The sequence below is a fragment of the Silurus aristotelis genome, assembly GCF_946808225.1.
Source record: "Silurus aristotelis genome assembly, chromosome: 26".
Lineage (NCBI taxonomy): Eukaryota > Metazoa > Chordata > Actinopteri > Siluriformes > Siluridae > Silurus > Silurus aristotelis.
The window spans coordinates 7,374,218-7,387,913 of record NC_139599.1 but is presented as its reverse complement, the minus strand read 5'-3'; the positions used below and the strand labels follow the sequence as shown (position 1 = coordinate 7,387,913).

General features: G+C 44.2%; 1 protein-coding gene and 1 long non-coding RNA gene across 7 annotated transcripts in view; both read left to right on the top strand.

The window, feature by feature from the left end:
* camkk1a (calcium/calmodulin-dependent protein kinase kinase 1, alpha a) overlaps positions 1-9,455 on the top strand; it is a 117,660-nt gene extending 108,205 nt beyond the window's left edge. For 4 of the 6 annotated variants that reach the window (XM_083531918.1, XM_083531916.1, XM_083531915.1 and 1 more), the window contains 2 exons: positions 5,942-5,989; positions 6,984-9,455. In XM_083531918.1, the coding sequence (XP_083388044.1) occupies positions 5,942-5,989; positions 6,984-7,071 (136 nt within the window). In that variant the 3' untranslated portion in view covers positions 7,072-9,455. The remainder of the gene's footprint in view (positions 1-5,941; positions 5,990-6,983) is intronic. The other 2 variants (XM_083531920.1, XM_083531919.1) reach the window with 1 other exon arrangement.
* Positions 6,069-6,739, top strand: LOC310720937. The gene is made up of 2 exons (XR_014531879.1): positions 6,069-6,411; positions 6,615-6,739. It is a non-coding gene; the product is annotated as an uncharacterized lncRNA (long non-coding RNA).
* Positions 9,456-13,696: the final 4,241 nt, after the last annotated feature.

The following is a 13,696-nucleotide window of genomic DNA, read 5'->3' as shown; positions in this document are numbered from 1 at the left end:
GTAGAACGGACGGTGAGACTGTGAACGACTGGGGTTTATATATGGTGGTGACTGATGTGACCCAGGTGATGATGATTAGTAATCAGGTGAGCTGCTAGGGTGGATATGAGGGTTAGGAGAAGGCGTGGCTGGTGGATCCCTGACAGTACCCCCTCCCCCAGAGGCGGCTCCTGAAGCCCTGACCCTGCGCCGCGGCCGACCCCGACCCCGGGGGGCAGGACGCAACGGATGAGCGGCGTGGTACTCCTCCAGGAGCGCAGGGTCCAGTACGTCCCGCCGCGCCACCCACGACCGTTCCTCGGGGCCGTAACCCTCCCAGTCCACGAGATACTCCAGGCTGCTGCCCCGACGCCGTGAGTTCAGTATCTCTCTCACCGAGTAGACCGAGGGCTGCTCCAACACCTCCGGTGGCGGGGGTGCAATTTCCCTGGGTCGCAGTGTGTCCACGGGGGTGTAAGGTTTGAGGAGCGACACATGAAAGGTGGGGTGAATCCGGTACCGCGGTGGGAGTACTAGCCGGTAAGCTGCCTCGTTGACCTGCCTCTCGATCTGAAATGGCCCGATGTACCGGGGGCTCAGCTTCCTGCAAGGAAGCCGCAGTCGCAGATCCCGAGTGGACAGCCAGACCCAGTCTCCGGGCCTGTACTGGGGGGCCTCCCTTCTGCGTGCGTCAGCATGACGCTGGGTTTCTCTGGTTGTCCGGCGCAGTTGGGTGTGTGCAGCCTCCCACGTCCTAACACTCTCCCGGAACCAGTGGTCCACTGCAGGTACATTGGCGGGCTCGTCGGTCCAAGGAAACAGCGGGGGCTGAAACCCTAACACACACTGAAAAGGCGTGAGTCCTGTTGTATCCTGGCGCAATGAATTCTGGGCGTACTCCGCCCAGGGCAAGAACCGACTCCACTCCTCCTGATCCTGGTGGCAGTATGACCGTAGGTACCTTCCCAGGTCTTGGATCCTCCGTTCGGTTTGGCCATTCGACTGGGGGTGATACCCAGATGACAGGTTGACCGCGATCCCCAGTAGCCGAAAGAATGCTCTCCAGACATGTGAGGTGAATTGGGGACCTCGGTCAGACACCACTTCCTCCGGAAGGCCAAAGTTGCGGAAGACGTGATGGAAGAGGGCTTCTGCCGTATCCAGGGCTGTGGGGAGGCCTTGTAGGGGAACAAAGCGGCAGGCTTTAGAGAACCGATCGACGACCACTAGGATGCATGTATAACCCCCCGAGCGAGGAAGGTCAGTGACGAAGTCCACGCCGATGTGCGACCATGGTCGTTGTGGAATAGGCAGGGGGATGAGTTTACCCACTGGCAGATGCCGGGGGGTCTTTGACATGGCGCAGGTGTTGCAGCCCCGGACGAACTCCGCCACCGTATTGCTCATCCTGGGCCACCAGTAACGTCCCTGAACCAGACGTAGGGTTTGTTTCCGACCCGGGTGCCCCGAGCCTGGGTTTTCGTGAACAGACCTGAGCAGGGTCTGTCGGCATTCTTGTGGCACATAGGTTCGGTTTCCGGGGCAACCAGGGGGCGCGGGTTCCCTCCGTGTGGCCGCGCGAATATCCCCGTCCATGTCCCACACAATGGGACTCAAAATGAGCGTGGGAGGCAAGATCGGTCCTGACTCGACGGGTTCTTCAGGCCCATAGACCCTGGAGAGCGAATCAGCCTTGCCGTTCTTTGACCCTGGCCGATATGTGATGCTAAAGTTGAACCTGGTGAAGAAGAGAGCCCAACGCGCCTGACGGGGGTTTAGACGCTTGGCCTCGCGGAGGTACTGGAGATTCTTGTGGTCGGTGATGACTATGAAAGGATGAGCGGCCCCCTCCAGCCAGTGTCTCCACTCTTCCAGGGCCAGCTTGATGGCCAGGAGTTCCCGGTTACCTATGTCGTAGTTCTGTTCAGCGGAGGATAACTTCTTTGAGTAGTAAGCACAGGGATGGAGCCGCGGGGGGTTCCCTGAACGCTGGGAGAGGGCGGCCCCTACTCCCGTGGAGGATGCATCCACCTCGACGACGAACGGGAGCTGAGGGTCAGGGTGACGAAGAACTGGGGCGGTACAGAACCTCTTGCGTAGTTCCCCGAAAGCCTTCTGTGCCTCCGGGGTCCAGGAAAGGACCTTGGCCTTACCACGCAATAGTGATGTGAGCGGGGCGGTAACCAGGCTGAAACCTCCTATGAACCGGCGGTAGAAGTTAGCGAACCCTAGAAACCTTTGGAGCTCCTTGATCGTGGTGGGGGCCGGCCAATCTCGTACGGCCATCACTTTTCTCTCATCCATCCTGATGCCTGCTGCGTCGATGACGTAACCTAGGAACTGCGTCTCCGAATGGTGAAACTCACACTTGGAGAGGTTGAGGTACAGTCGGTGTTCTCGCAGCCGTTCTAGGACTTCCACCTGAGAGGGTTGTCTTGCTCCTTCAACTCGAGTTGCTGCCAAGGTGGTCCGGGGTGGAGTCGGGAGTGGATGTAAGCATGTCTGCCGGCAGGTGGGGCTCCACTCCAAGATGTCACACGGGTCCCAGGAACAAGTAGGGGAGTGTTTGGCTAACCAGGGACGACCTAGGATCACGTCCACTGTCAAATCCTCCAGTACGAGAAGCTGGATTTCCTCGTGATGTAACACTCCGACCTGGAGGGTGATAGGGGGCGTGCAGTGCTTCACCTTACCCCGTCCTAAAGGACGTCCCTGGATAGTCTGCACGGTTAGTTCCTGAGATCCCCGCTGCCGGCGTAGCTGGAGGCGTTCTAGACACGCCTGTGAGATGAAGTTTCCCGCTGATCCTGAGTCGACCAGAGAAACGACAGATAAAGAGTGAGCGGGGTTTTTTTAAGGTGACCTGGAGTGTGGACAAATGAGTAATGTCAGAAGTAAGAGTGACACCACTCACCGTCCGACGGGGAGGTCTAACTGGGCATTGGGCCACGCGATGTCCTCCTTCTCCACAGTAGAGGCAGGCCTGAGTCGCCCGTCGGCGCTCCCTTTCCTGCTGAGATAGTCGCTGTGAGCCGAGTTGCATGGGTTCCGGCAATGGAGATCTCTGAAGAAACGCCTCTAGTCCTAGGGTGTCATCAAAGGTGGCCATTGCCAGCCGGAGCTCTTGGTTTAACCCCCTGCGATACACAGCCAGCAGCGCCTTCTCGTTCCAGCCAGCAGATGCCGCCAGAGTACGGAAGCGGAGGCTGTAACCCGAAACGCTGTCAGTTCCCTGCTGGATGTTCAGCAGCTGATCTGCCGTTGAGGTATCCCCGGGGGCGGTGCTAAAGACCTCGGCGAAATGCCCAGTGAAAGCGGCAAATGACGTCAGCGCCGGGCTCGCTGCGCTCCAGAGCGCTCTCGCCCACGCGAGCGCTCTTCCGGAGAGAAGGGATATCAAAAACGCGACCTTAGCTCGTTCGCTGGGAAAGTTCTGGGGTTGCATCTCGATATACAGGGATACCTGAAGCAGGAAGCCCTGGCACTCAGCCGTGTTTCCGGAAAAAGAAGCCGGGAGCGCAACCGGGCTGCCGAAAGCTGAACGGGGAGGAATCGCGACCGCGGGTCGGTCAACCAAATCCGCAGCTGCGGGCTGATCCTCCATACCAAGGTAACGCGGTTTAGCTCCTTTCCCTGTTGCCCTTCGGTTTTGTTAAAGGTCCGTTCTTCTGTCAGGCACAAGAACTCGCAGGAAACCGGAGGTTGAATGTACAAGAAACGTGTTTACTTAAGTCACTCAAGAAATGAAAGAGCAAAGCAGAACAACACGCAGGCATGAACTAAAACACAAAAGAAATACAGAAAACAAAAGAAACGTCCAACACACATGAAGCGTGATGTAAACACAAAGGGTGAGAGAGTCCACAATGTTCGTAGGCCTAAGCTGTAGAACGGACGGTGAGACTGTGAACGACTGGGGTTTATATATGGTGGTGACTGATGTGACCCAGGTGATGATGATTAGTAATCAGGTGAGCTGCTAGGGTGGATATGAGGGTTAGGAGAAGGCGTGGCTGGTGGATCCCTGACACAAATAATGTCCAAATTTGAATTTTTTTTTTTTTATATTGTTAAGCAGTACAAGATGTCACAGGAGTATTGTTTGGCCAAGATCCATAAGATCCATTGCAGAAATCCATTAGCTCCATAAGCATTTACATAATTAGTGATGTAATTTGTAATCAGATGCAGCTTATTTTTATTCTGTACTGGTAAAGAATATGTTCCAACCTCATGTGGAAAAAAAATTGTGAAAAGGGAAAAAAAAACTGTAATGGTTTTTAAGAACTGGGTTTATTATCTAGTTCTCCACATATTGGTAGAGTTTCTCAAGCATGTAATAAGTTTTTCACAGGGTTTTGTTTGTTGCTGGAACTGTGTAAAAAGGCAAAAAACATGAGCTCTTCCTGATGAAGAATTAATTTACAGTGGATGTGTTCTTAAGACTATTGGTCAATTAAATCCTATGCAAGGTCATTGATTTCAAGACTAATTACACTACTGTATTTTTCGGACTATAAGCCGCTACTTTTTTCCCACGTTTTGAACCCCGCGGCTTAAACAAGGAACGGCTTATTTATGAATTTTTCCTTGGTTTTTCCCGGTTTCACAAACTTCAAGCCAAAAAACTGAACCCCATAACAGCAATTTATAAACTCACAATGATGCCAAAAGATAAACTCCCGAGAGAAATAGTTGTGATAGGAAGGAGAAAGACAGTGAACAATGACTTACTTGGTCGGCTAATGTTTAGATACAAGCCATTGTAACGTGTTGAGTCTGGGTGAAGAGATAGCTCGCTAACTCCAGTTGCAACAGAAATCATATAAGCACAGACAGGTTTTATATTTTTCTTGGCAACAGCGTTACGGGTTAGTCAAAGAAACTTAGAAATGAGCATCAGAAAACAATAAGGACATATTCCTCTGTCTTGCACACATGCAGTAATACCGGAAAAATGCGGCTCCGCTTTTAAAGGAGCCACAACATATTTCACCCGTTACACCTTGTAACAGTCACTGTCTTTTTTCAAAGCCTGTGTAAAGTTCATTAGTTTCAGTATAGACACCTGCGGCTTATAGACAGATGCGGCGTATTTATGTTCAAAATAAAAATCTTTGTCAAATTCAGTGGGTGCGGCTTATATATGGGTGTGCTTAATAGTCCGAAAATGACGGTATATGTTTAATGTGACATGGGCTTATGATCCTAATGTCCACTTGCTGTCCATCACTGGGTTTATATACTGGCACATCTCTCTAGTTGTCACTCAGGTCTAGGATGCATGAAATTGTATGGAATTTGAAGGCCTTATTTTCAGCATGGAGGTTTAGAGAAACCCCTGGAGAAAGTTTGAATATTTTGTTGTCGATGTCACTTATGCATATCACATTTACCTTATAGATGATCTTTATTTTTTTTTACAAATTTGGAAAGAAAACTGAACTCAAGTATGGAATGTTCTGAAAATGATTGGCAGGTCCTTTGTTTTGGTTGATGAGAAATATTCTTAAAAAAATTGTGTTCAGGTGCCACATTTACATGATGTGGGAGATTTGAGGTCGATAGGAAAACATTCTTTTACTGCAGCCTGGGTTGTTTCTGGCTCTTCATTTGCTAGGTGAAATGTTGTTTGTATCTATTCGCTAGTGTAACGTTATCAAAAAAAAAATCTTCCTGCTCATGCTTAGCTTAATTTAATTATCACAAATGGTAGGGGATGATCATGTTAAATGCAAAAACAGGTTTACAGACATTTTGAAAAATTTTGGTAACAGAAATTGCAGCAATTTCCTCAGACTTTCACATGAATGATGACGTGAATGCCATATTGTGCTACGGCAAAGCTGTAAAACTCTTTTACGTCAATGTGAAAGTTCACTTCTTGCCATCCTATTTTGTGCATTCTCTGAGAAATTTTGACCTCTGACCCTCTGTGCTTCACTCTCTCTTTCCTCTGCAGGGACTTGTGGCCGTTTCGTCCCTCTCTTAAACTCCACCCTTCTTTAAGGTAAAGGTTGGTTGTTAATGTAGAATATGTTGCTGTTACCTGTGGGTATTGATGCTTGGATGTCATTGTTGTCCATTTGTTCCCCAGTTTAGCACCATGTGTTCATTGCTGTCACGTGGGAAACCCCAAACTACGTCACACGTTTGTTTTTTTGCATATTTGTTTTTCCATCTTTCCCCTGCAGAACATGTTGTGTCTAATTGTGACTGTTATTGTGTTTGTCAGTTCTCATTGCTTCATCTCTTCATTGTCTAAGCTTTTGTTTGCACTCAAAGATGGTAATGATGTCGAACTAAAAAAGAAACTGGGTTTTTTTGCTTTGAGGAAATTTTCTCTGGTCCTTGAGCCTCCTGAATTAAGAGTTCAGAAGATTTCTTGGTGTGTGTTGTCATGTAGTTTGTGGAAACTATCCACACTTAAGTGTTGTCCACCTTAATCTTTTAAAGAAGCCAAAGGGAAACATTATAACATACTAGATGAATTTATGTGTTCAGTTAATTCATGTCCATTCCTAACAAATAGTTTTAAATATTTGTAAAAGAAAAAAATACCATTGAAAAGCCTAATATTTGGCATTTTGGTATTGGCCAATTGGTCCAGGAATTTATGTAAATCAAGACTGGAGCATGGTTCCTGTGATCATGGATACAAATCTTCTAATGTCTCACTGTTTGTAGGTAATCCTGCACAATTACATTCCATATCCTAAAAAGGCTTTCTTTGTAAACAAGAATAAAGTGTATAACTGTAGGAATCTGGTGCCGTACATTTTGTAAACCAGCATGCGCAAAAGTGCGAAACTTATGGGTTCGATCCAGTTTCTAAAAAATTCATTTACGTGGAAGCAATTCTGCGATTACGAACTCCCCTCCCGAAGCAAAACCAGAATCCCTTCCTGAGCGCCGACTCAAGTGTGAAAACCTCGTGAGTTTGTTCAGAGCTGAAATATTTTATTTGGACCTATCTACATAATGTGTGTGTGTGTGTCTTTCAGAAAAGGCAGCAGTGGAGAAGCTGGACGGGAGGTGGAGCTCGAGGACCTGCATGAAGATGAACCGCCCTCTTCTGACGATCGCTCATAAGCGTGTGCGCTTTATCAGCCATAAGCTCCACTCTTTACTTCTTCCTACGTTACACGCTGAATTAAACCTTACTTTTCACATCAACACAATCGTCATAAACTCTCCACAGTTTGCAAACGTTTCCAATATATATCCTGCTTTCTCATTCTCTAATGAAGTGTCTTATTCCAAAGCCTTTTGACGCTGGCGGTTTGGCCGGATCTACTTGCTTTGCGATTAACACGTCGACCCTGGACTCTTCTCCTCCGCTGTGCAAAGACACTCCTCCTGCCAACCACAGAAAATCTCTTGTATAAAGAGAAGTCTGGGATTTTAAGGAGCATTCAAGAGCGTATCATATCGTTTTATTAATTGGCTTTGCAGACATTTTTTCTTTCCTCATGCTCTTAACACGTTTTACCCTTCATCATTTATGAATGGAGATTTAATTTTTTTGATGGCAAACCGAACATTATAACATTTGTTTAAACTATGGATGGACCGCCAGAAGCCTGGGAACTCATTTAAAGCAACATAGCTTCATTGTCTCACTGGAAAAGTGGAAGAAGGGAAACATTTTGTACATATGTAATGTAATTTCGATGTTGTGCTGCCTTGTTCTGCTTTGCATACTGTTATATTTATTGGACACATGGCCAGTTTTGGACTGCTTGCCATTTTGGTACACACACACGCACACACCAATTGAAGATTGTGTTTTTTTATTCAAGTGGGCAAAACTCAGCCACTATGAGAGGGCTATGATTTTTTTTTCGTGCAAGCACACATTTCAGAATAGGGCTAACATGCAAATGTTAGAGGGCTCCTCATTTGAAACACACACACACACACACACACACAAAAATGACTACAAATGATCTGCAAATGAGCTACAAATCACTAGGACATTGGATGATGGTAAATGTTTCAAGTCTAAATCGTTCATTTAGACTGTAGTAACACAGACACCATATTGTGTGTCACAATGTGCTATTGTCTCCCTACAGGAGCAGAATGTGTCATCGTTTACCCAGTCTCGCCACTTCGCAGCGGCTTATTTGTCAGCGAGAGATGCTGACAAGAGAACGCCCGACGGTTCGTCTGTCGTAAATGCATACATAAACACAATCGCAAGTCATTGAGTGTGTAGAAAGCAAGAAGACAGGATCTCTCTCGCTCAGTGCTGTGCTGTCTGAACGCTGTGATTAGCATGAAACCCGGAACGCCGCGTGTTATTCAACATTTACACCTTCCTTTTGTCCTGGATTACATCCGTACAATGTTTACCCGGGTTCAGGGAGATGAAATTGGTTTAACAGGGAACTGCGGGCTGCTGATAATCAAACGTTTTTAAATTGACCGACATTTCAATTGGATTGAAGCAGTAATTCGTGCTCTGAACAAATACATATTGCAGTGATGTCTTTTGATAGTGCCAGTCGTAAGAACTGCTAATTAAACAGCTCACGTTTTCTCAACATGATTTGTTTAATCGTAAACTGTTAGATTTCCGCATAATTAAAAATTATATTATTCGTAGTAAATATCATCTGAAGCGGGACATGTCGAGCTTTCAGCATCCAGGGATCGCTTCCAGAGTGAAGATGGCATTGCCTTATCGGATTATTGAAATATTAGGCACATCAAAGTAATGTTTAGCCACATAGATTTTTTTAATGCAGCTATTAGTAACAGCACTTTACCTACACTTACATTTCTGGGCAAAAAACTGGTCAAAACCCAAAACAGCAATATGTAATGATAAATTTTGTGACATTAACTGTCACGGACATGAATCTAGGCATGAGAAAACCAACACAATGTGGTCCTCTAATTATTTATTCTTCTGCAGGTGTATAACAATTCAATCAAGCTCATATAATAATAATCCTATATTCACCAAACAGCACACTGAACCCTGGAGGCTTCCGGACTCCACCTTCAGGATATTAGATGTAAAAGAAAACCTGCACATTATGCCTAATTCCATCTGGATTTTTCTTTTTATTTCATGATTTGTATTGACCAGCATTGCTGTTTTATGGACAGCTGTTAGAATTTGTCGTTTGTATTCGGCCCACTGGATGTTTAAATACAGAGGCGTGAGTTCCCACATTACCTTGGCTTTCTGAATGATGTAATGACTCTCATGTTTCCTAACAGATGGTGTTTTCTCATCGTTACCCATTAGCCTGACTCTCTCTCTCTCTCTCTCTCTCTCTCTCTCTCTCTCTCTCTCTCTCTTTTTTTTTCTCTCTCTCTCTCTCTCTCTCTCTCTCTCTCTCTCTCTCTCTCTCTCTCTCTCTCTCTCTCTCTCTCTCTCTCTCTCTCTCTCTTTTTTTCTCTCTCTCTCTCTCTCTCTCTCTCTCTCTCTCTCTCTCTCTCTCTCTCTCTCTCTCTCTCTCTCTCTTTCTCTCGGACAAATACCTTTAATTTCCCTTTGTGTGTAAATGGCCATTTCTTTTGATCATCCCCTGTGTTTGGAGGAAAAAATAAATGTAACGCGTTTGTGGATGTGTGTGAAGTGTAGCCACTAAAGCAGGTATGCGCACACTTCAATTTTGTTGTTGTTGTTGTTGTTTTTTTTTTTGGATGCACCAAACAGAAGTGTACAGTGGTCACAAATCTATAATCAAACACAGCATGTGGGTTTCACAAACGTAATGCACGTGTCCCCTTAAACGTTTACTATGCACTTGTTTGTTGTTTGTACGTTGTATGCGTCACATATGGCATGTCCAGGACCTCAGTATAACCTCTGAACTCGTTACAAAAGCCTCTACTATCAGGTGCAGTATATTCATAAACACATTACGACTCAAGTATCTTATTCTACAACTCGTACGACTCAAGGATATTAATAAAACCCCTTTAACACATTCTATTGTACACATACAGTATGACTAGCTAACGTGTATGTCTTGCTCTGAGGTTTATTCTGTGTATGTAGATGTTTTATAGTGGGGAAAAATTGGACAGTGAGCTCTGCCGTGTGTTTTCTGTTCTAGTTCGGGTCATTTAGTTGCATTTGTGCAGTGCCTCAGTCACTTATTACTCTCTCACACACACACACACACACACACACACACACACACACACACACACACACACACACACAGAGACGTCGCAGTGGTTGTGACACCGCAAACTGTACATTCTTAGCTTAGGAGTTCGAAAGAGAAAAAAGTGTGTAGTGCACGGATTCTCAATAGCTTACACTGTGAAACACTACATCATTTAAAAAAAAACGTAATGTAAAAAACACTACATTTACTTTTATTTATATTTTTGTTTTGAATAAGATTGTATAGCACCTCGTCACTTTTTATGTTAGCTAGACAAAGCCTGCATTCCACTACTGGTTTAGACACAACCTTATCGATTTCCTTTTTAGCCCTGTGCATAGTATTGACCCTTGTGTGTAATCCCAATCTTCATGGATCTTCTCTTAGAGATGTGCACCTCTGTGTAAAGTCTGTATATTTAAATTTGAGATCAATTCATATCAATTGCAAAAACTATATAATAAATCTAGAGGTCAAGTGGTGGACTTGGAACCAAGTGATGGCTTAGAGGTCAAGTGAAATATATTGGAGAACCAGTTGAAATTAATTCAATAGATTAGGGGGTCTCAACTGTCACACTGAGCCACGTCATTTACTTTTCCTCCACATTCGCTCTTTGGTGACATTGTCAAGAGTCAAGTGATTGAGAGTGTAAGAGAATAAAAGCAGGCTTTTGAGGTGGTCCTTGTGACTTAGGTACAATTGCAGTAATTGCTCGCTCAGCCTTGTGCTGATTGAACGATTGAATGAGTAAATAAATTTAATTGCGCATTTTATTTCTTCTATTGAGGGGAGGCTCATAAACAGCTCATCAGTCCTTCTTTCAGCCTGACACATTCAAATGATTTATTGTTTGGATTTATACAAATCAGCTGATTGCCTGCAGAAGAAGCCTCCATATAAAACAGTGTGGAGGTAGTAGGTAGATACGGTAATTATTTTCTGCTTGGTCAGAATTTAAATGAGTAACAAAAGCCATTTCTATATTTCCATCTGTTGTGATTGGTCTTTATAAATACTGATCACTGAGAGGACACCTATCCATGTTCTCCGTGTGTTTTATGTGAATGTGGCTGGAATTTCCTATACAATTTTAGGTCTGGGTAAATCCAAAACTTTCCATAAGAACCCTGCTAATGTCGAGTCACCAATAATAGCATGATGATGCACCAATGTTGATTCAATCCTGGCACTCTGGCTAATGTTTCCCCAGCACCAATATCCCAGTATCAGTGTGGGAGCAGGTCATTATGAAACTTCATGCTATTATTCTACTAACCATTAGCAAGCTAGATAGAAAATTTGCTAATTGACTGATCGCTTTGCTGATATCGCTGTCAATAACTAAATTCTTTATTTGAACAGTAAAAAAAAGTTTTACTTTCGTTGTGCTTTTTAACAAGGGCTGGTTTTTCATATCCACTCAAAATCCACTCACATTACGAACCCAAATACACAGGGGTGTGTTGGATACCGTGTTGGATACAGTGTTGGAATGCTGTGCAGGTCTTTTGGATCCAAAGCTTTATGGTTGTAAATATTTATCGATCCTTTTGTATGCATCCAAGTTTCCAATTGATTTATGTCTAAACAAACTGCAGATTCTCATGTGAAATGTCTCATTACTCTTCGCTTCAGTGACTCGTTGTCGTTCTCGGTTGTTACACGGATGTCTGTATTCTTGTGCATTAACCTGAATGTACTTATTATAATTATTACGGGGGGATAAAAAGCATGGCACAGTAAAAACTATTGAATGCAACTTGTTACCATGTACATATGTACCAAAATCTATAAAGAGGCTATTTTTTGCATGCTTTTTGTACATTTAGAAAATTCAAAGACAATAAAGAGCTCAAAACCAATGGGAATGTGTTTTTAATGATAATGCGAAATTCTACAATACAATGTTTATTTGCTTGTGCCCACATGATTTCAGAAAAATTCAAATAAAGACAAAAAAAAACTCAGAAATTGTAAATGATTTACATATATTGCTCAAAATGATTTGTTTTGCTTGTGCGTTGTCAGGTTTGATTGATTTGAAGTTTTAAATCTGACACGTGAAAACCTCTACATTAAGCTTCCGTATCAACATTGATTTTATTTTCGGTTTTGTTGATACAATTATAAGTGCATATGTGCATTGTGTAATTACACCTGATTATGCTGGATGACGTTAAATAAGACAAAGCATCAAACCCTTTTTTTTTTTTTACATTAAAAGGTAACCACACAATCTTTGCTCTAGACTGCTGACTATAATAATAACTCATACAAACAACGTCCATCAATTTTTAACGATAGAATTGGACATGTTGTTCCCTGGTCGATCCCCGGTCAGGGAACCAACCCCAGCCATTAAGGTTGCACATGCCTTAGTGCCGGTCCCAAGCCCGGATAAATGGGGAGGGTTGCGTTAGAAAGGGCATCCAGCGTAAAAACATGCGGATGGTCCGCTGTGGCGACCCCTAATGGGAGAAGCCGAAAGAAAGTTTATGTGGTTCTTCCCCAAACTGCTACCTCACAATTGTACAGGACGTCTTTGGATGTGGAAGCATTCAATTGTTTTCTTCACCTGAACTAGGAGATACAAACCTGTTCCAGCATGATAAGGCCCCTGTGCACAAAGCCAGCTCTATGAAGATATCCTTTGGAAGATGTTGAGTGGTCTGCTGTAGATATCTGACCTCAACGCTATGGAACACCTTTGGAATAAATTGGATCGCAGACTAAACCCCAGTCCTACTCACCCTACATCAGTACCTGACATTTTTAACACCCTCGTGGCTGAATAAGCACAAATCTCCACGAACACACTTCAAAATTTAGTGGAACATCTTCCCAGAAGAATCATAAAACAGCAAATGAGGACTAAATGATGAATGTAATGTTTTAAAACACATTTATAATCTAATAATAAGTTCTATATAGTGTCCTAATGGAACATTTAGTATTTTGCACTTACTTTCAATCCACTAATCTGATTTTAAGATCTGATCACTTGTACTCAGTATTACACTGATATGAAGTATAACCACTTTTAGCACAGACAACATCACTTAATGTTGTCACAGCACTGATGAATTGTGGATTCTGATTAATTTGCTATAAACTTTATCTCCTGTTGCAAGAGTTCGTGCTTCAAAGCAGGTCACGGGGTTATAATAACAAACTTGTTTTAACGTTATTGTTTTTGAAGTAATGTTCCCTGGTGGTCTAGTGGTTAGGATGCGGCGCTCTCTCCGCTGCGGCCTGGGTTTGATCCCCGGTCAGGGAACCAACCCCAGACACTCTTAGTGCCGGTCCCAAGCCCGGATAAATGGGGAGGGTTGCGATAGGAAGGGCATCCAGCGTAAAAACATGTGCCAAATCAAACATGCGGATGATCCGCTGTGGTGACCCCTAACGGAAGAAGCCGAAAAAAGGTTTTTGAAGTAATGTCAATGGCGCAGAAACCAAGAGTTAAGATGGTGACATTTCAGCATGTAGACATTTGACATGTTAGCGGGGGTTTTGAGTGTCACAATTATTTTAAACAGAATGAGGTAAAGTCTTTAGGTCAGAGGAGGAGATGTGTG